Source organism: Peromyscus leucopus, chromosome 9 (genome assembly GCF_004664715.2).
Source record: "Peromyscus leucopus breed LL Stock chromosome 9, UCI_PerLeu_2.1, whole genome shotgun sequence".
Taxonomy (NCBI): Eukaryota; Metazoa; Chordata; class Mammalia; order Rodentia; family Cricetidae; genus Peromyscus; species Peromyscus leucopus.
Window position 1 is genome coordinate 919967 of NC_051070.1, and position 23720 is coordinate 943686.

The following is a 23720-nucleotide window of genomic DNA, read 5'->3' on the forward strand; positions in this document are numbered from 1 at the left end:
AATAATTAGTTTCTGAAGGTGAAGAGTTTGATGTAACAATTAATCCTTTGTTCTCAGCTTTTTTCCCATGTTACATGAATTGCTTTCCCTTGATTGATTAGAAGAGGATATATAATGCCAACAACAAAGTCCTCAGCTGATCATCATAGGATAATTTAATTTTATTTTATTTCCCTTTTTTGATTTTATTTTTTGCTTCTTTGGCGGGGGGGGGGGGTGCTGTCTTTGTTTTTGTCTGTGCACATGTGTGCAGTGCCACCAGGGGCCAAAAGAGGGCAATGCACCCCGCCAGTACTGCAGTTACAGAAGGTGTGAGCTGCCATGTGGGTGCAGGTAATTGAATCTGGGTCCTCTGCAAGAATAGCCAGTTCTCTTAACCACAAAGATATCTCCCCATCTCCTCATGGGCTAACTTTAATTGCATTCAGGTGTAACTTACATTGTGAGTCAGTGGAGTGTGTAACCCTCCATTTCTTCTTCCTGCATAGGCATTTATGTCCATGTTCCAGATCCTGACCCAGGAAGGATGGGTGGACGTGATGGATCAGACTCTGAATGCTGTAGGACATATGTGGGCACCAGTGGTTGCCATCTATTTTATACTCTATCATCTCTTTGCAACTCTGGTGAGTTTATCATTTCTTTTAAGTTATCTCTTAAAACACCTAATAGGATGAGCATCACCAGATATTTGTTGTATTGTCAATTTCAAAGAGTCAGTAGAAAACTACAAAGCCATCCCATTGGATGAGATTCCTTCCATTCTAAATGCTACAAATCAAAAAACTTGAGGTTTATGTAGCAGGAATCTTAAAAGTTCTTAATAAAATCAAACCTGAGGCCAGTTATTGGGGTGAACACTGGAAGATCAGAGAGACAGAACAAGCCACAGCCTACCTCACCTGGTCAACTTCTTTAGCTGGTCTTGTTTCCTCAGACTGGAAGCTTCTCAATCCTCATCCAAATGAATCTCAGCTGAACTGTGCTGCTCAAAGCCTAAAAGCTTAACCAGCCAAATGCTTCTAGTTTCTGGTTCTCACACCTTATATACCTTTCTGCTTTCTACCATCACTCCCTGGGATTAAAGGCTTGCTTTCTGGGATTAAAGGCATGAGTCACCATGCTTGGTTGTATCCTTGAACACATGGATTTCTGCCTCTTGAATGCTAGGATTAAAGGCATGTGCTACCACTGCCTATCCGCTATGTTTAATGTTGTGGCTGTTCTGTCTCTGACCCCAGATAAGTCTATTAGGGTGCACAATATTTTGGGGAACACAATACCACCACAGGATTATATTTCAGTCTGGTTAAATGGGACCATCATAGTTTCCATCAGGTACATATGCTTGGATGGGGGAATACAAAACAAAACAAATGGAAACCTCATAGTCACATGTCAATTTAACTACTTTCCTATTCATACATAGTCACATCTACAGATCAAAATTGAACTACATTATTGCTATATTGTTTTATCACATAGCAATGGTCTCATCAGTTTTACCACATCCTCTTCACAGCTGTAATTAAACTGGAACAGCAGCTGGAGACCTCAGGGTACAGTTAGTTAATTAGAAATCCATGGTGTTTCTGTACTGTGTTCAATGCAGTAAAGCACAGGAGAGAAAATAAAAGCATAGCTGAAACTATTATGAGAGCACAAGAAAACAGAATGCCAAAATTCAGGAAAAATTGGATTCTGTCACTCATATAGATTGTTCTCTTCAATCACAGAAGACAAATAATTTTCACTGAATTAAAAATAGGGAAAGATACCTATGAAATACTGCCTCTAGTACACTAAAGAAGTAATTCCCATGCCTTCCTATTACCAAATGTGCATCTATAAATCATGTATTTGTTTCTATTTAATTTTATTATATAATATTATAATAACAGTTATAAATCATGGGCCCATATGTTATCCTTTTTCAAGAATGGATGAAATGAAATAAAACCCACTGCCACTACTTATTGTGTGGCAAAACGCTTTATAATGCTAGTTTTGATATTTTGGACAGTCAGATAACAAAATCTTATAAAGTAGTTTGTAGATGTATCCAACAGTCTTATTAAATAAGAAACACAAAAACAATGTAAAAGAGAAAGCCGAGAGGTCAGAGCTCAGAGCTAAAATTTCACCCTTCCTCCTGCGGTGTCCCAGCTTCCCGAAAAAGAGCTATATCCTGTCTGCTCATCTTTTTATAGTATTTTGTTCTGCCTTCTCATTGGTTGTAAACACAAACACGTGACTGCCTTGCCACTGTCTGAATGTACAGCCCCCTAGGTCTTAAAGGCATATGTCTCCAATGCTGGCTGTATCCCTGAACACACAAAGATCTATGGGATTAAAGGCGTGTGCCACCACCGCCACACTCTTGCTATGGCTCTAATAGCTCTGACCCCCGGGCAACTTTATTTATTAACATACAATCAAAATCACATTTCAGTACAATTAGATTACCACCACAGTAGTTGATGATGAAATTGAGGCTTAGAGAAGTTTAGGATTTTGCCTAATATCACTCTAAGTTTAAATGGTTGTCAGAATATTCTCACCCTCTGGCTGATCTTAAAAGCTAGAGTTTTAGGCCTACTTGCTGCTCCCTTAGATAATGAAGTTGAAAGTTGTCATTAAGCATGTCAAAATCAAGTCTGACCTTGAAAAAAGACTCACTCAAGTAAAACAAACTACTTACCAACTATAATGTCCTCCAATTCTAAATATTTAGGAATTAGTAAGTACTTGAGATATGTGTGATAATTTAGGAATGGCCTCTACTGTAGACAAAGTCTTTCAGACTAACATATGCCCACCAAAACAAAGATACTTGGTTAAGTAGCACAAAGTCAGGGGTTCAAATGGTAGAGTCTAGAAATAGCATGGACATTGTTTACATGGAGTTGACTTTATATTTATGCGTGAAAGCTAAGAATGATGGACAGTGGGGATGGGCCTGGCTTCCAGAGTTAGTGTATGGCTGTGCTGGTATGTGTGCCTTGTTTCTATGACTTTTGCACCCTCCCTTCCAGCATGTTTAAGTCTGATTCACTTGTTCACTTATAAATTATTCACTCATTCACTCACTAATGCATTTTACTAATGTTCAGTAAGCACCTACTATGTTTTTAAATAATTCTGGCACAGGAGTAGCTTGAAGACTAGTGACCATAAGATAAATGTAGGAGAGATTTAATGCACATGAATAATTAATCTAGCTGCCTTCTGATAATCAATATAATTATTTGTTCCACTAAGATAATATAACTGTGTGTTATCCTCATTGCAGATTATCACACTCAGACATAGATTTGAGTAACTCAGAGTCATGAAGTTGTAAAAGTCAGAAGAAACTATATCTACTCTGGTACATATCTAGGAAAGTAATTTTTAAATAAAATTCTACAATGATCACTTATAGAATGAATGATGGTGTTAAAACTTCCACACAGCCTTTTTGGGCAACCTAAAATTTGGGCAACCAAATATGGCATTAATTATTAATTATTACTTAAGCATACTCAAAAATGCATGAGCTTCAGAATGTACGGAAATCAACCTGAAAATCTACATTATATTCCATCCTTTCTTGTGCTGATTTATGTGTGTCTGAAATGCATATTGCCATTTTTCATTATAATTTTTAAATTTTTACCTTCAAAACTAAGCATTGAAATCATTTGTTATTTTATTGACAATTTTTTGAAATCTATAAAGCAATCAAGAATTGAAAAGTCTTTATGTCAACAAAAAGCTGTTTGGTAAATGTGGTGCAGACAAGAGCAAGAAGTGGGAGTCCAGAAACCTGTATTAGTTTTACTGGTCACTAAAAATGGGACTTTGAATGCACCAGTTAGCTTCCTTCATGATTCTACTGAGTCAAACCTGAAAGTAAGAATAATAATGCCTAATGCAAGTAAATCCCAAAGTTCCATGTGTATGTTAGCTATCCTTGCACTCTTGAAGATTCTTTTACCAATGACAAGGCTCATTCTTATTTTAGAATGGTTGAAATGCAGAAGTAAATATGTCTTCAAATCAATGAAATGCAGAGATTTACCACACATATGCATCCATAAAACACACACACACACATATATATATATATATATATATATATATATATATATATACATACTGTCTTAAATTTAAAGTTATAATCTTAAATATGTTTTGTACTGTAAAGTTAAAAGATTATTATTAGTATATTTTAGTTTGCAAGGCCCTGCTCCACATGTGCTGGCAGCTGTCTTATGCCATCACCATACTGAAAGCAAGCTATATGTGGTCATGTGTTCTTCTCCTGACATGATTAATAGAAATGATTCTCAGAATAAATGTATTAAGATCATTATGGATTCTGCAATTATATTTATTGCTATTATTCTCTTCATCTTAACATACATGAAACTAATTCCTAGGACATTAGAATATACAGCAGATGCTAGTCCATTGGTTTATTAGTCTTCTTCCCTAAGGATTCTTGCAGTTTTCCAAAGGCTGAGGCTTCAGTGCCACAATACATCCACACACTATGTGCATTCTCATGAGACTTTCTCTAGGATCTATGCCCAGGTTTGGATCTTGTCCCAATAGCTCTAGACCAGGAATCTCCCGATCTAAATACCAAATCTGGTTCACCACCCAGATTTGTACAGCCTGTGAGTCACAAATGGTTTCTGCATCTTTACATGGTTGTTTTATAGCCCTCAAAACCTGAAGCGTTTACTGCAAGAGAAAAGTGACAGGACCCTGTTCTAAAAGAAGACCACATTATTTACCCTTCAAAGTGTAGGAATTTAGAATTCTTGTGCTCTTTCACACTCATTTATGCTTGATAGCATATGCTTTTTTAATGTTTTGATACTTTTGTGAGTGAATGGTACATTGTTTTACCTTAATTTGCACTTTTACACTTTTGTGAGTATTGAGGGAAAAAATTCCCTATGTGCCCATTGGCCATCTTCTCAGTGACTCACCCAATCATTTGCTTTACAGGTGTTTTTAAGGACTAGGTTGTTCTTTTCAACTTTATTTGTAGCAGTTGTTACAAGTCTCTCTTCTTTGATATTTTGTTACTCCAATTTGCCTATGATTTCTCTTGATACATTTTAATGTGGCTAAAACAATCATTTCTGAACATAGTCTATATTTATATTTAATGCCTGCTTAAAACATTCTCTTCCTGAGATCATAAGGACTGTTCTTGAATCATGAAATTCTTCTCATGATTTAAGTTTTTACTTTTCTTCCTTAGATCTTTAACTCATCTTGACTTAAAATTTACATGTAGTAAATGTTACATTAAATGGTTATATAAAACTCAAGCCATATTTACTCTTACCAGATTTATGTGAGAATTTTGGGTTTCTCTGGTTATTAAATATATGGCAAAAGATTAAATATTTAGGCTTTTAATTTTATAAATAATGTTTTAATGAGATAATTAGCTTAATGAAGTAAAACACTGTCACTAAATTATAAACAAAAGTAACATTTATATAATATCTCAAAATTCTAAATAGTCTAGTCTCTTCCTCCATCTTACAGAGACTTTGCTTAAGACATGATCAGCCACTGTTTTTCCTTATCTGAATACTCTTAGGGTGACACTAAAGTGTTAGGTTATTATCAGGTTAGTCCTGACTCACTTAGCATGGCATTACTGAGTTATGTTTACATTTACTGAGTTACAATTATATGTAAAAGGGTCAAAATGGGGAAGATTTTTTTAATTCATTTTTTTCCCATTTTACATACCAACAACTGTTTCCCCTCCCTTGTCTTCTCCCATTCCCTCTCACCTCCTCCCTCCCCTCCCCCCATTCACTCCTCATAAGGGGTAAGGCTTCCCTTGGTTAATCAACACAGGCTGCCACACCAAGTTGGGGCAGGAAGGCTGAGTCAGGCATCCCACCATAGGGAATGGGCTCTAAAAAGCCAGTTCATGTACCTGGGATAGGTTCTGGTTTCACCAAAACTAGTTAGGTCTCCCAACTACTCAGAAATTATCACTAGTCAACACAAACTCATCAACAAACATTTAAGACCAGTCATTCAAGGACTAGTTTAAAGACATGGTACCAAGTTCCTTGCTGTTTGATCAGTGCTCACATGGTCAGCTGTGCTTCCTGGTTCTTCCATATCAGCCTCATGTGAGAACTTTTAAATGTAATCACTCAAAAATCCGACGATGCTTATTGATTCATTTATTACTTTCACAGACAGTTTTGAGATCAACCTATCAACATGTACATGGGGTAATGGGCCTATATAACAGAGAAATGTATTATTAGTTAAACTCTGTATTTCACAGTTCTGTCTGTGAACTTGAATTTATGTTAAAATGAGAATTTTTGGTAAATTATTTTTTTTCTCTAGTAAGTATTACAAAAAGCAACGAGCTCAATTTGGGAGAAAAGTTGACAGAAATGTGCAAACTCTAATGAGTAATTAGTCTTTTACTCCATGTGATTAGTTTGGTGCCACAAACCTGGAGAGTTCCTGAACCAGCTTTCTCAGGGACAGACATGTGTAAGGTAGAAAGAAAACAAGATTTGGCTACAGCCAGTTCTGGAACAGTACCAGGCCAGGACATTGCATATTCCTGGGGGCACCAATTTGTCTGCTCACAATGACAACCAAGCTCCAGTGTACAGAAAAAAACATATGCATCACTATTATCTATTGTTCCTTTAAATGCTCTCTTCTGGCAGGTTATGTCTTCAGTATTTCTGACCAAAGTGGTTGCAGTTTGTCATCTGCTTGTTGAATTTATCATTTTACCCATTTTTGCTGGTGATTTGGGGATAAGAACCATGGAAGGTTTAAACAGTTGAAAAGACTTTCTTTTTCTACACCTTTGAAGATTTTTTTCTCCTTTATTATTGTCTCAAAAGAAAGCCATGTGATGTGAATACTGAAAGGAGAGAAAACATAATTAAGCCTTCATTGTGGATGGTCTTTTCATTACCTTTGAAGTGCCAAAATTAACACAGCGATCTCCTGATTTTGCCTCGGTGGCGGCAGCTTGCTGTGAATAGTCATGTTTTGCTCACAGAGATGTGCATTTGAACGTGTAAATTAAATGATTTAAAAGTGAGTCTGTGTTGAACATATCCCATTTTATACCGCTTTGATTAAATTTGACTGTTGTTTTTTTGACCCATATAAAAAGTGAAATTGTTTTATACTGCAAATGACAAGAAAGCTCAGGGTAGTGTGGTTATAAATGCTTAATGGATAAAGCAAACACAAAGTGTGAGGCATGTCTCTGTTTCCTGCTGTGCTTCTGTTATATACAGAAAATGAGGAGGAACACCAACAAACTTTACCATGGAAAAAAAAATTAAGACTAATGGTGACATTTCAGCCAAAAGGCCACCTTTACATTACATGGAAGAAGTAAAAAGAGAAAGGGAAATGTGTTTAGAGTGTCACAACATATAGAACTAAAGCAATACGGGGTATGTTGCTACAGTGACAGAATTCTCACCAAGTCAATCCATCCTCAATTATGTATCTGGTCTCCTTTAAAAAGAAGCTTTAAACTTTGGTATCTGTATCATGGTACCTCAAAAGTGAGTCTGATGAACAGACTGGAGTGATGGACAGAGTGATTGAGGAAGTAATGCTTGTTAGCAAGGCTACTCTCATCATTTATTTGGATTTGCCTGAAATTTAGTGTGGGTAAATGTATGAAAAACAAGTTTATCTGCTGTAAAAGTATAAAATTTAACAAGTATATAAATTTATAAAATAAATATATAAACAAATGTAACAAACTATTGGCTTAGGTGATTCCTCAGAAAATGTCTAGCTCAGAGCAAATCTGGACACTAAGAAGTAGAAGGAAGAGGCAGAGAAAAAAGAATGCTAAGGGATTGGACAGTGGCCAAACATCTGGGAGACACTTGGGCAGAAGCAACACTAAACCTAGAAAAACAGCTTTAAATATCTACTAAACAGGAAGCTCAAAATTCCACCAGTATTTTGTTGTGCCCTTCTGTTACTGTTTTAGGGTTTTGATCAAGTTTCTTTTGCCAGTCAAATAATTGAAAGACAGGAAAAATTTCAAGCCAAATAAGTCTCAACAAGGAATATTCTAGACAGACCAGATACAATCAGCTAGTGAATCAAGGTTTTAACTAGGGTAAGAACACACACACACACACACACACACACACACACACACACACACACACCAGTGCACACACAGAGAAAGACCCTTTGCAAAGCAGAGAAGATGGAGTTCTGGCCTCTACTAAAGAGCTGGGGTCTTAAGGCTCTTAGAAGATTTTAGAATAGGGATCTCCTTCCTCTAGTTTAGGATTAGTCGGTTTAAAGAAAAACAGGGATGCTGATAGGCCGATATCTTTGGACAAATATATCCTTGAACTTGGGGGAAGGGGAGTTACAGGTAGGAGAAAAGACCTGCCAGGCCTTTGTCTCATGTCAGGAAGGTGAGGAAGAAGCGGGAAGTTTGCCGTCTGTATCTAGCTGTGGCCCCTTGCTAGAGTGCGTCCATCAGCAACCTGACTCCTTGCCTCTACTTCCTTGAAACCCAGAGTCTTCCCTGGCTTTGAGACCTAATATGCACCATTCTCTGCACTGAAGCTATTGTCACTGCAAAAATTACCTTGGGAATGGGCATTTTAAGTTAAGGAGCTATAGAATTGGATATGCAAGACCAGAGAAATAATGATTTGGTGGCTAAAAGCACTAGCTGCTCTTGCAAAGAACTCAGGTTCAGTTTCCAGCACCCACATGATAGCTCACAAATGTCTATGATACCATAAAAAAAAATTCTGATTTGTACCGTTTATAGTAGACATAAAATAAAGGTGTGTATATGTTAAGCCAGTCGACTGTTCTACAGCAGAGTGAACACTATGGTGTATATTGCTACAGTCAAGCACTATAGACATGTTTAGACATGCAAGCAGCCATCAAAGAAAACTTGTATGTATGTGAACTCCTTGATTATAAGGGACCAGGTAAACAAACAGCATTCTGCTGAAAATATATGGGTATTTTAACAAAGAGAAAGAAAATGATATTGAATAAAAATCCTTTGTACCCTGCTATTACAGCAATAATTTTTAAAGTGATCTAAATTTATAAGCCATGTTCTAAACTGAAGTATTATATGAATGTAAGTAACAAAGCTGATTGATTGGATAATTTGGACTTGGAAACATATAGTATTTTATGTAAAAGAAGAAGAATATCTTGAGGCTCAGAGTAGTAAGTCCCCATAAAAATTCTTATTTTATCGATAAGCAGTTTCATACAGTCGTATGTGCCACATCTAATATCTGTGTAAAAGATTTTGACACAGTATGTGTATTCATACTTAGTAAGTGGACATTGACTCAAAGTCAGCAGAGATGTGGATGTGATGGGTCCTGGTTAATGAGCATTACCTCAGCTTTCTGTAAAGATAAAGCAAACAGAAATGCCCAAGAACATAGAAATGCTTTTGTTTTCAGAATTAGGACATGTCGTGCATTTCCATGACTTCCACTTCCTTGTGTTAGTAAGTGGCTGATACCCAGGCCAGCCTGTTCGCTCCTTCCAATTCCACCCTGGGCTTGTAGGAAGATGATGTATTGTTGACAAGGTAAATTAGACATGACAAAAAGTAAGCTGTCAGCCTCTCCTCACTTCAATTTCTTCATCCCAGTAGTTATTGTCACCTTATTAGAGTCTGAGAAAAGAACCACAAAGTAATTCTCACTTCCTTACAATCAGCTGCGGGCTCACCTTGGTTTCCTGGAATTTCCATCTTTCTTCCAAAGAGACTATTCTCAGCCCAGACTTTCTTCATCTCTCATCCTGAGTGACAAGTCATCATCTTATCACAGACCCTTACACTGGGAACAAGAACCCATGTCAAAATGAAACTGAGCTTTAGAGGAAGCCTAGGCCTCACATGATACTTGATTTCCTTTCTGATATCCTCTGGTTTTTTCTTTGCCACCAGAGTGTTATGCTAATTGAACTCACATCTAAATGTTCCAAGATCCTTGATGAATGAAATTGATCTTCATGCTAACTTGAAGCAAACTTTGACTTTCTCTGTGACTAGTCTTAACTTTGTTGCTAACAGTCTTCTCCAACACTATTTTCAATCCTGTATTCGTGGGGCTTCCTACTGCCAAGTCTTGTCTGTCCTTTATTTCCCTGGGAAACTCAAAGCTTTTGTGAGGTGGGTCTTGCCTCCTTTCATCTAAACTAAAATCAGCCTTGGGTCTGCAAGGAGAAAGTACATAGCCCCCATCTATCTCAGCTCTTTCTGTTCTGAGGACAACCTTTTCCTCTAAGAAGAACATATGAAATATAATGTATTTTAAGAACATATGGAAAAAACAAATGGTGCTGGCATAACTGGATGTCAACATGCAGAGGGCTGCAAATAGATCCCTATTTGTCACCGTGCACAAAACTTAAGTCCAAGTGGATGAAAGACCTCAACATAAATCCAGTTACACTGAACCTGATAGAAGAGAAAGTCGGAAGTAGTCTCGAACGCATTGGCACTGGAGAGCACTTCCTAAATATAACACCAGTAGCATAGACACTGAAAGAAACAATTGATAAGTGGGACCTCTTGAAACTGAGAAGCTTTTGTAGGGCAAAGGACACAGTCAACAAGACAAAATAACAGCCTACACAATGGGAAAAGATCTTCACCAACCCCACATCTGACAGAGGGCTGATATCCAGAATATATAAAACACTCAAGAAATTAGACATCAAAATACCCAACAGTCCAATTAAAAAATGGGCTATAGAGCTAAAAAGAGAATTCTCAACAGAAGAAGCTCAAAGGCCTGAAAGACATTTAAGGAATTGCTCAGCATCCTTAATCATCAGGGAAATGCAAATCAGAATGACTCTGATATACCATCTTTTACCTGTTAGGATGGCTTAGATCAAAATCATTGAAGACAGCTTATGTTGGAGAGGATGTGGAGCAAGGGGAACACTCTTATACTGTTGGTGGGAATGCAAGCTTGTATAGCCACTTTGGAAATCAAGATGGCACTTTCTTAGAAAATTGGGAATCAACCTCCCTCAAGACCCAGCTCTACCACTCTTGGGCATATGCCCAAGGAATGCTCAATCATACCACAAGGACACATGCTCAACTATGTTCATAGCAGCATTATTTGTAATAGCCAGAACTGGAAACAACCTAGATGCCCTTCAACTGAAGAATGGATAAATAAAATGTGGTACATACACACAATGGAGTACTACTCAGCAGAGGAAAAACAATGATATCATGAGGTTTGCAGGCAAATGGATGGAACTAGAAAAAATCATCCTGAGTGAGGTAACCCAAACTCAGAAGGACAAACATGGTATGTACTCATTCATAAGTGGATAATAGATGTAAAGCAAAGGACAACCAGACTGCAACTCATAACTCCAGGGAGGCTACCTAGTAAATAGGACCCTAAAAAAGACATAGGGATCACCCAGTGACAGAGAAATGAATGAGATCTACATGAGCAAACTGGTTGTGAGGGGGCAGGTAATGGAGGGCAAGGGTCGGGGGAAAGTGAGCTTAGAGGAGTGGGAGATCCCAGCTGGATCAGGAACAGAGTGGGAGAACAAGGAAAGAGACACCATGATAAATGAAGAATCCATGGGAATAAGAAACAGAGTGCTAGAGAGGTCCCCAGAAATCCACAAAGATACCTCCACTACAGACTACTAGCAATGGTTGAGAGAGTACCTGAGATGACCTACTCTAGTGATCAGATGGCCGAACACCCTAACTGTCATAATAGAACCCTCATCCTGTGACTGGTGGATGCAGATGCAGAGATCCATGACCAAACCCCAGGTGGAGCTCCAGGAGTCCAACCAGCAAGAGAGAGGATGGGTTATATGAGCAAGAGATATTGAGACCATGATGGAAAAAGCACAGGGACAAATAGTCAAACTAGCAGAAACACATGAACTGTGAACCAATAGCTGAGGATCCCCCATGGAAGTTGGTGAGCTTGAACTGTTTAGGAGGCTCCCATGCAGTGGGACCAGGACCTGTCCTTGGTGCATAAGCTGGCTTTTTTGAACCTAGGGCCTATGCTGAGACACTCTGCTCAGCCTTGATGCAGGGAAGAGGGGACTGGACCTGCCTCAACTGAATCTACCAGGCTGGGCTGAATCCCCAGGGGAGACCTTGCCTTGAAAGAGGTGGGAATGTGGGGTGCATTGGGGGGAAAGCCTGGGGGGTGGGAGGAGGGAGGATTTGGAAATCTGTGGCTGATATGTAAAATTAAATTAATTATAAAATAAAAATATTTTTAAAAAAGAACATATGAAATATAGTGTATTTTTTAAACAAAGGAACATTCTGTATCTAATCTCCAGACTCATCTAGTCTCTCAAACTTCATTCAGACTTTCCATCTGAAGCAGCTGCATTAGATGCATTAAACACAGGAACAACTCACAACAAGATTCCCAAGCTTTTGAAAAACCCAATACAGAAGAAACTATGGGCATCACTTCGTGGTGTTAATAACCTCCTTTTGCATTCCCTAACCTCAGCATGTGGCACTGATGGGATTGCCAGCCACATCCCAGATTCTATTCACTCCTCACCAGCATCCTTGGAAGGTGGGTTCTGGCTGGACTTACCCACTCAACTCCTCCAGAGTAAGCCATATGCTCTCCAGCCTCAAGGAATGGCTTTCTCATATTTCTTTTCCTGTCAAAGTCAGGTTGGTATCTCAGTGACTTTGAGTGCATCCTTGGGGCCCTCATCATTGCCTCACATTAGCTAAGATGTCCTTGACTCATCCATCCCAATAGGCTCTCAGAAACCAACATGTTCAGCTGGTACAGCACTAAATTTATGATATGCAAATAACCAACCGTTAGTCTCTGGTGTCAGTCTTCAGCCTTGTGCAGCCACATACTCCACTTCTGTTACAGTTACAGATTTCAGCCTGAATTATTTTAGGGAAAAAAGGATTTCCTCTGGGACAGAGGAAAGAAGAGAAGTGTTGCCTTGGAAATCTGTACACCCAACCAAAGGCAATAACAGTGTTGGCATCAGCGTGTTTGGATAGCCAAGACCTAGCACATTTTGCCTAAACTTAAGAGGAAAGATTGTTAAGGGTCACACATGGGTCATCACCAGCTGGGCAGCATTAGAATCTTAGGAGGTCTAGATAGAGACAATTTCTGAGATACCCTCAAAGAACAAGTCCATGTAGATTCCCCAAGAATGGCAGAACTTCTGAACTATCCTGAGAGTTAAGAGTCAGTATGGCCCATGATCACTTCTTGTCAACCTGCACTTTCTACTGTCTAATTCATACTCTGATGAGCTGGTCTGAAGTATATAAATTATATTCCCTAAAAAATAAGAAATAAAAACAAACACACTCAAATTTTTGGAAAAGGAGACTTTACAGGTATAACTAAGTTAATAATGTTAGATAAAATCATCCTGAGTTATCTGGATGGATCCCAAATCCACTAAAAATATTTTTATGGGAAACTAAAGAGGATAACACATGAGAAGAAAGAGAGGCCATGATGAGATGGAGTTGAAGATTGATACTCTGCTCTAAGAAAAACCAGTGACTGACTACCTGGGGGCATCAGAAGCTGCAAGAGGCAAAGAATTCTTTCCTAGAGGTACTGGAGAACTTATGGTCCTGCTGACAGCTAGCTTTTAGAGCCCTGGCCTCTAGGATGATGATAGAATAAATGTCCAAGTGGAAGGCACCAGATGTATGTATTTTGCCTCAGCACCTCTGAGAAGCCACACAGAAGATGTCACTGGGAATCAAAACTCAACCTAAGCTTCTGGAGCTGAGGTGGTGGCCACATTGGCAGATCAAAAGCCCAGATCCCCCACCTCTGCAAAAAAGCATCACCAACACTCCACATGGGAGATGAAGAATGCCTTATCTATTTCATAATGTATCAGATGCCAGGAGATTCACCTATGTTTGACCTTAGACTACTCCTGAAGAAATTAAGCATATATTCTAATATAACAGACCCCAAGAATTGAGTGCATTGATAGAACAATACTACATTTTCAGCCATTAACAGAAATCAAGACACTATTATCTCATTAAATTTACTTATAGAAAAACCAAGATAGTTTATTTTCACATATCTATATATTTTTAGTCTAGATCACTCATCTAATTTCTTGGTAGAGAGTTAATTAGAGGAAAATGGTAGCTGTGATAATAATAATAATAATAATAATAATAATAATAATAATAATAAATAGCTTACTATTATAGCTATAACATCTTACAAATAATGGCACAGTAACCTTCATGGGCAGTGATTGACCCAGAATAAGAGCACCTGTTTCTAAGCCCAGGTCTCACCTGAACCACAGTGCTCTTGCCTATGGAGGTACTCTCTATGCCTGCTCCATTCAATTGTAAACTCCACTGTAAGAGCAATATTGAATCCAAGTCCCAATTAGACTGTGCCTGATACATGCCTGGAATCCTTGAAACTGTTTATCAAAATTAATCTAATGGAGTAACCTCACTGTCCTTCAATAGCCCTCCATCTGGCTAGTGCTAGAGAAATAATTAAAAGTAAAATCTGCTAAGCTGCCAACCTCTCCATAGGAACAGGATTCCTATGTAGATTCCAGACTCTCCCCCTAGCTTGAGGGAGGCAGTCTCAGTGGCCAGGACCGACCAACTCAGCTACCACCCAGACCCACATCCTGGACCTTCGGTTGGCCCACCCTAACAGCTGCCCCTGCTGGAGTGAGTGCAGAGGCTGGTCCCGAAGAATGAAAACCACAGGATCTCCATGACTTGGGGCAACAACAGGATATCCAAGAGGAGTTTCCATGAGAACCTAGTAATGATCCTGTATCAGAATTCAGAGGCCTTGAACCAAACCAAGGACTCGTAGCAATGCACATTTTTCAGGTGAAGCTGATTGGTCAGAAGGGGTATACTGCTTGATAGCGTGCAAGGCCCCTAGGATGAATGAAGAGGTGTTTGAAAGATAAGAGGAGTGAGGGGGGTTTTGTTTGTTCATTTTGTTTTTAATTAATTGGGGGGGGGGATACTTCAGTTTAGAGGTGGATATAGAGGGACAGAGAGGTAAACGGGATTGGATTGCAAGATGTGAAATTTCCAAAGCATCAATAAAGAATTCTGTTTAAATTTTTTTTAAAGCAGAATTTGTTTTCTAAAGGAATTGTTTAAGAAAATGAGAGGAATAGACCCCAACAACAACAACACCATCAAGGGCTTTTTTTTTTCCTTTTAGATATGTGTTTATAGGTTTCCTGGGGAGACAGGAAACCCAGCTGAATCAAGATATGGAATAAGGCCTGTTAAAGTACCTACCGCCATAACTGTGCAGCATATCTTACTATTGGGAGGCTTCGGGAGATATCTCAGATCTTGGCATGAGGATACAGTGAAATGTTGATTCCTCTCAGACATGGCTTTTCATCACCAAGATCACAGGAAAGGAACTAAGCTTGGAGTCAACTATGGGATGCCCAGTTTAGAATAATGCTGACTCACAAGCGAGCCTGACATGGGTGGGCCAGACATGGTGACATCAGGAAAAGCCTCTGGTCTGGACCACTCTGAACTGTGTTCAAGTTCTGTTGGGGTTCTCAAAAATGAGGCTAGAGTAAGAAAGCATGGTGGCACTACTACTAAGCTAATTATCTCCTACAGTAAAGCAGCATGGTGGTACCAATCCTAAGCCAATCATCTCCTACAGTAAGGAAGCATGGTGGCACTACTACTAAGCTAATTATCTCCTACAGTAAAGCAGCATGGTGGTACCAATCCTAAGCCAATCATCTCCTACAGTAAGGAAGCATGGTGGCACTAGTCCAAGCCAATCATCTATCACAGCCTCACCACCCACCCTGCTTTCTATTCATTAAACCTAGAACAGAGTGAGCTACTAAATTCTGCATAATAATCTCATGAGTTGTTGTTACCCAATGCTATATCACAAATTATCCACATGCTGGGAACTTACTAACAAAGAAACCTTTATTGTCTTGAACAGTGCCTCTCAATTGGGAACTGGAACAGGTTTGCTTGGATCTGGTTCAGTGTCTCCTTAGGTTACAATCAAGATGTTTGGGGCTGTGGTCACCTAGAAGACTTGAGCATCTGCCTCCAAGACAGTCTCTCACAGGAGTGTTGGAAGGTTTCTTGTTGTCTGCAGGCAACATGTCTAAGTTAATCAACAGAAGGGATTTATCATGATGCTTCCCTCACATCTTGGCATTTGACTTCCCCCTGAACCACTGAACCAAGAAAGAGTAGGGAAAAATGACATGGCCTTTTATTGCCTCTTTTCTGTAACCTTCTGGTTCCATGTTCAATGTGTGAGGCTACAGCACACATCATTTTCAGCTAACAGCAACACTATGGGACACCTTTAAGACTACTTTCCACCATGGAAATCTCTAACATCAATATGAATCTGATCATTGAGTTCTCTGTAATTGTATTAGCTACTTATAAAAATTTAGATGTCATTTCCAGGATTACATCATTTTAGCACCTTTACATATTAAGCTTTTAATCATTAGTTCATATATTTTTCTTAGGTTAGTTTCAAATATGTTTTTAAATTAAAATAATTGTAATTTCCTTATTAAATTTCCTTCCTGAAGTAAATTTATATTTTTATTATTTATGTGAATTTTTGTATTTTCTGTCCTGTGTTTGTGACAAACACCTCAAAGTGTCTATGCAATGATTCATAGTGCATATTTATAATTTTCAACTGATGAATTCTTTATCAAATATCTTTTAGATAGATATTCTTTATTATATATGAAATTTTGATACCTATAGAGTGTGGGTGTTTTCATTGTTATTTAACCGTTTTATAGATCCTCCTGAGTTTGTTTGTTGCTGTTATTTTGGACAACTTAGAACTTGATGAAGATCTAAAGAAGCTCAAACAAGTAAGTGGCATGGGGGAGTTAAGAAGTAAGGGCATTTATAGTAACGTTGATGCTCGGACCTTCAAAGCAAAAAATTAATTGAAAATTTTGAGGCAGTGTGAGTTAATAAACTGATGTATTTTTTAAATTTATCTCCTATCTAATATCAGGGGGTGTTTTCCTATTACTTTACAAATATCTTAAGGCTAGTTTCATATTATTTTGAGTAAAAGTAAGATGGTCATAGTTTAATAAACTGGATTTTGAGATCATTTTTCTATTAAATGAAGGCTGTTTGGAAACTAACTCCCCAGGGCCACATTGCTGCATTGCCAAAGTATATGCAATGCTCTTGGTCTTCATCATAAAGTATTAAAAAAGCAACTTTCTGACTTCTAGACACTAGAAGAGTATCTAGTATGAGTGCCCAAAGTGACTATTCAAAATTAAATAAGATAAATGATCAAATATGTGTCTTGTTACACTTGAAACCAGACTCTATCAGGGTATGGGGAATGGTATCAGAAAAAGGCAACGGGAGTTTATAAAAGTTATGTTATCCATGGAAGACAAGTGCAAGTTCAATCAGCTAACTAGCTCCATAGTTCTCTTCTATGGTGAAGTGTTTGCACTTTACTGGAGTGTTCAGCTTTATTAAGAAGTAAGGGGATGGGAGACGTTTGGAGATTTGAAGATTTCCTTGGACATACTCACACATTGTACAATGAGTTAAAATGTTAACAAGAAGACCCAAGACTCTAAAGCAACTATTTGACTCTAAACCTTCAGAATGATGTGAAGGCTCTTACATATTCAGAATTTTTAAAACTTGTCTATTCTGCAAAATATAAAGCAACATAACCTTTTAAGTTTGTACTTTTTAATTTCTTTGAATGGTCCTTTTAAAATTTAACATTGCATTACTCTCATCTTCAAAGCCAATGATTTCACCAAGGGTATCCATATGGGTTAAAAAACATGTTTGACATCAAGACCTCTGCTCTGAGCATACCCAGGAAGGCCTAAAGCTCCATAGTGTCCTGAGCTCTGAAGGCAAATGACTCTGGTCAGAGTCATTTCATTTTGCTTTTTCCACTTTGTGGCTTAGGGAGAGGGTTCTTCAAGTGAGAGATGTTATTCTATGCTAGTGATATGAAATGCTGTATGTGACTCCTTTGTAGAAAATATATGTGTGAGCTCAGCATCAAAACTGATCAACTGCATAATTTGACAAGACCAATAAAAATCTGCTGCTTTCCAAATCTGGCATTTATAGATGGATTTTCCTGTGTGTCATATTTATCACTCATAGATCTTGAATAAATCTATATACTCCCATTAAAATAGAATACATAAAAATGAAAAACATTAAGTTTTCTCTAGCTGATCCTACTACAAGATTTAGTGTGGGATTAAGCAACCACTGAATAAGTAAAATACTAAGTAATTCAGCCTACATTTGCAAAATACTGTTTCTGCTAGAAGGCAATAAAAAATTATATGTAGCAAACTTTTGGAACCTAAATAAATTTTATAGTGATTATATTTTGAGTGTTTTAATTTGTACATATATGTACAATCTATTTAATTTTCTTTTTAACATTTGTATATTCAACAGTCAATAACTTTGGGCTTTTCATTTATTTTATCTAACCAAAAATGAAAAACCAACAATTTAAAAAATCATGAGTCTTGGAAGAGGGCTCAGTTGGTAAACTACTTCTTGTGCAAGTGTGAGCCATGAGGTCATATCCCAGGCACTCGTGTAAAGGACTGCGTGCGGTGTGCATCTGTAATTCCAACATGGCAGGGAAAATAATAGTTCTGGATGGCCAGCCAATCCAGCTAACTTAGTAAACTTGGGGTTTAGTTAGAGATCTTACATCAAAAATAAGGTAGAGAACAAAGGAGGAAAACATCTGACATTGACCTCTGGCCTTCATATGAATGCCCCCATGTGTGCACATATACCCAACACATATGCACACATACATGCTCTTGCATGCACACACACACACACACACACACACACACACACACACACACACACCTGCTTACTATCTTACTTTCCTCACTTTTTAATCTGTTTTTGTTTTTAAAAATTCTTTATGTCAGATTTTGGGGCATTTTCTTTGAAGATTTAAAGGCGTTTTCAACTCTAAAAACTCCAAGGAAAATAAAGTAGTGATCCCATTTTCAGTAGTCCTTTTAGGCTATTATTTACTCATGACTGGACTGAAACTACATATTTAATTAATTCATCTATTAATTTCATACCCCAAATCCCTTCAATTTCATATTTGAAATCCACTGGAGCAAAAAGTATCATTCTAAATTAAAATGTACCTGGTTCTCTTTCTTCCCTTTTTGCACAAGATTATTTTGTACTTTCACTAGTTTTGAAAACCGTATCCTTTGGATGGGACTAGAGAGGTTGCTTCTCTTACAGAGAACTCAAGTTCAATGTAGCAGCTCACAACCACCTGCACCTCCAGCTCCAAGGGGTTCAACCTATTCCTTTCTTCTTTGAGGACTCTTGAAAATTCATGGTGTACAACCTCACAAAGGTTCACACACACACACACACACACACACACACACACACACACACACATACTTAAAATTATAAAATTATAAATAATGAATATTTTTAAAATTGTATCATTTTTAAAATATTCATTGTTTTCCCTTTTTTGGTGATCTTAACCTTTGAGGTTGGATCATTTGCAGAAAATACTACACACATAGTTATGCATATGCGAGCATGTACTTTCATACACGTTTATAATCACAGGGAGAGTACCTGAAAATCTCCAGTCTCTGACAGATTTCTTGGACTTGCCAATAAAATTACCCCATGAAGTATTTACTAGGTTTCCATATACAGAGATCTGACTCTTACCATCTATTTTTACTGCTATCCCCATATAGAGAGTAGAATAGAAAAGATATGTTAAAAGTTTACTCTCCTAACATTTCAAGTTACAGAAAGCATTACACATTCCTAAATCTTTGCTCAGTTCAAATTTTGTTTTAATTGTTTACTGTTTATAACCAGTCTGTAGATTCTTGTTAATATGGTAATAGTTGTTGACTGTCTACTCACTGCCAAATGCCAAATAACTTCAATTACTGCTCAAAATAGCCATTTAGTACAGATATTATTATATCCATCAAACAGATAAGGGAAAGGGACACAAGGAGCTGAAGGTTGGACAATCAACAAATGTTAAAGCTAAGATTGGAACTGATGCAATTTTATAACCAAAAGCCTATACTCTAAAGATCTAAACTATATTGACTCAAGCTGAATCCATATAAATGTCAAATGTGAGTCAGACATTTAATGAATCTACTTATAAGACTTTTAAATTTTCTATGTGGTATTATTGATAATCACAAATATAATTACTTCATGTAACTACATAATTTTATAGTATATGTATATTAATTTTCCACATGAAATTTTAAAATGAAGTATAAAAGTGATTATGGTGATCTGTGAAAAAGACAAGTATGTATTTGTCTGTGTGTATGTGTGTGAGAGAGAGAGAGAGAAGAAAGAAAGGAAGGAAGGAAGGAAGGAAGGAAGGAAGGAAGGAAGGAAGGAAGGAAGGAAGAAAGAAAGAAAGAAAGAAAGAAAGAAAGAAAGAAAGAAAGAAAGAAAGAAAGAAAGAAAGAAAGAAAGAAAGAAAGAAAGAAAGAGGACAAGTCACATTACATAGAAACATAAAGAAAAAGACCTTGGCCAAACTGTTCTCTGGCATCAGTTAAAAGAGGGTGACCTTGAAGCTCAGTGGTGTAGTAATAAGAGGGATAAAAGGGGGTTGTGGTGGAGTAGAAACTTTGAAAATTACAAAGAAGTCCTACAGCTTTAATGATTTTACACAAAGTCAGAGCAAGAGAGATATGAAGGATGTTCTTTTAAGCAATATAAAAATTCATTAAACTATGAGGAAAAAATCCAGAGAAGCCTCGGGGAAAGAACCATGGGAAACAGAAGTAGATAGTCTGTTTAGATTAAATTCAAAGCTATAAATTTTTAAAAAATGTTCTTCAGCTCCACATTCTATCTCATAAAATCCTGGTTCAAGGTTTGACAGAGTCCACAGCACAGAGGCAAGTGGACACATAATTTCTCACTATTGTTCACTAGGATTTTTTTTCCCAACAAAATATTTTTGTTGAGTATTTGGGAATTTCATATAATGTACCCTGATCACACTTGCTTCGCATTCATTTGACTGGTATTAAAAAAAAACAGAAACAACATAAACTCTATGATGTGTGTTACAAATTAGTACTTTTATTTAGCCTTATCTTGCATAATGATTGATTTGTGCATCATGTTACCTGAGTTAACAAAAGACCACATAGTTAGTAAGCAGTGTTCTGGGTGGATCTACAGGAGTATTTCTGATAACGCTTAGAATTTTCATTCATAGCCTAAGAATGCATATATTCTCCAAGATGGGCAGCATCATTAAATCTTCTGAGGGCCTCAAAGAACAAAAAGATAGTGAAAGTTGAATTTACTCTTTGCCAGATAACTTAAGGTAAACAACTGATTTATAACAAGACTGGAACCTACATTATCAGCTCTTTGTGGGAGCGACATTGCTTCTTTGTATCTACAGCTTAAACAGGGAAGACTGTGGAATTTCTCTGCTTCTGTAATTCATAAGCCAATAGAGCGGGCTCTCTCTCTCTCTCTCTCTCTCTCTCTCTCTCTCTCTCTCTCTCTCTCCCCCCCCCCTTTTTCTCCCCCCACACACATCCTATTGGAATTCTTAGTAGTATGCTTTTATACCTTGAAGCTTTAATTCATATCTCTGTTGCCTCCCATACATTCCAAATTCAGGGTAGTAGCAAGTAGTGTTGCTTTGAACACAATTTAGCTAACCACTTGTTACATCTTAAGAGCTGCATTAAGGTCTTCCCATACTCACTATTTTGTCTCTCTCTCATGAGTGAATTCAAGATAATGTGACTTTAAAATGAGTGGTGTTGCTTGAGTGGTGTTGGTTTCAGTAGGTAAAATTTTACCTACTGAAAATTCCTGGAGCAGGCATTTCATACCAACCTACCAAATTTCATCCTGAATATTAAAAATACATTCAGAGAAGTGAACTTTTCACCTAGTTCATGTTATTTCTAAGTACCAAAGTTGGGACAACACAGAATGTATGGCTCTAATCCAGTATCCTTCTGCCATCACAGAGGACCAGTTCTTTCATTAGTGATGAGAAACATCTAGACAGTGGGATGATTAAGATATGTAGGAAATTTAGATATCAGCATATTCTCATCCTGCAGGTGTATAGACAGAAAACCAGATAATAATCAGACTCATGATCCAGCCTTCACTGTTGAGGGTGGGTATGGAAGAGGGTGGTATGATTGAGATGTTGTTGAGCAGACATTAACTCTTCAACCTGTTAGCAACAGGGACACACACACACACACACACACACACACACACACACACACGTGTACATGTGTATGGTCAACAGGAAGCTGTCTCTACCTTTAAATAGCTTATGAGATAGTGGGAAAGTTGACAAGTAATCAAACTGGAGTTAGTAGTGATGATGAATAAGGGGTTTGGGCAGCAGACAGGAGACATCACTGGTGAAATCCGGGACATTCATCACAAGCATAGGATATGACAGGATCTGAAGGCAGAGGAAGTAATAAAACATGTTGGCATAAGAGGGCATGAAGGAGAACAGCCTAAAAGAATAGAGGTTCCAACACCTACCCTGATGTCATCACAATTCCTGTAGCAACCTGTCATAAAAAATGTCACACTCTATTGGAGAAATTATTTTGGCCACTCCACGTAGTTAAAAGGATATTTATTTAATGGCGAAACTCACAAATTAAGTAATGGGTAGGTCGCAGGGTCTGGGGAAGGTGTAATGCAGTCCAACGGTGTTCTCCGGAGCTCTACACAGTCAATCTGCACTGGTCAGCGTCCCGGCACGAGAGAGCGCCCAGAGCGAGCGCTGGCCCATCCAGCTCTCGGGTCCCCAGGCGCCTCCCCTCGCCCCGCCTCGTAGGCGTGACAGTTGCCAGAGTCTCAATGGGGGTTGGAACTTCCAGAACCAAGTTGGAATGGCTACCCACTACAACACTCTGTGCCGTTTCACTTACATGCGTTAAATGAGCATCTATGCAATCAAGTCCATAGACACACTATATGAAGTTGCTTGCCAGAAATTGGGGATGGATAAAGGGGCTGTTGTTCAATGGGGACAAAGTTCCAGCTTTGCAAAAAGAGAAAGTTCTAGAAGTCTGTGGGATAGCAGTGTGAGCCAACTGAATTATAGGTTAAAAGCTGGTAAGATGTAAATTCTTTTAAGTATGTTTACCACAATTCATGTTTTTATTTAAAATGAGCAACCATCATAGTAATAAGAAGGTGGTTAAGATGGCAGTTTCAGGACTTGGATGGTATAGTTGGGTTACAGAAAAGGAGGCGTGAATGACACCTGAGGAAGTGAATCAGAATTGCCAGCTCCCATATCTCATCTTCCTCACACTCTACATTTCTGAGGCGGTCATGTGGTGATATTGTGTTCCCCAAAATATTATGAACCATAATAAACTTATCTGGGGTAAGAGAACAGAACAGAGGCCAATGGTGGCACATCTGCCTTTAATCCTAGCATTCCAGAGGCAGAGATCTGCCTGGATCTCTTGTGAGTTCAAGGCCACACTGGAAACAGACAGGCATGGTAACAAGAGCCTTTAATCCCAGAGAGTGATGG

At 38.0% G+C, this 23720-nt stretch overlaps 1 protein-coding gene across 5 annotated transcripts in view; it reads left to right on the forward strand.

Annotated features, from left to right (window-relative positions):
- Positions 1-23720, forward strand: part of Nalcn (sodium leak channel, non-selective) — a 309764-nt gene that overhangs the window by 185472 nt on the left and 100572 nt on the right. For 4 of the 5 annotated variants that reach the window (XM_028868291.2, XM_028868295.2, XM_028868292.1 and 1 more), the window contains 2 exons: positions 489-626; positions 16894-16968. In XM_028868291.2, the coding sequence (XP_028724124.1) occupies positions 489-626; positions 16894-16968 (213 nt within the window). The remainder of the gene's footprint in view (positions 1-488; positions 627-16893; positions 16969-23720) is intronic. The other variant, XM_028868293.2, reaches the window with a different exon arrangement.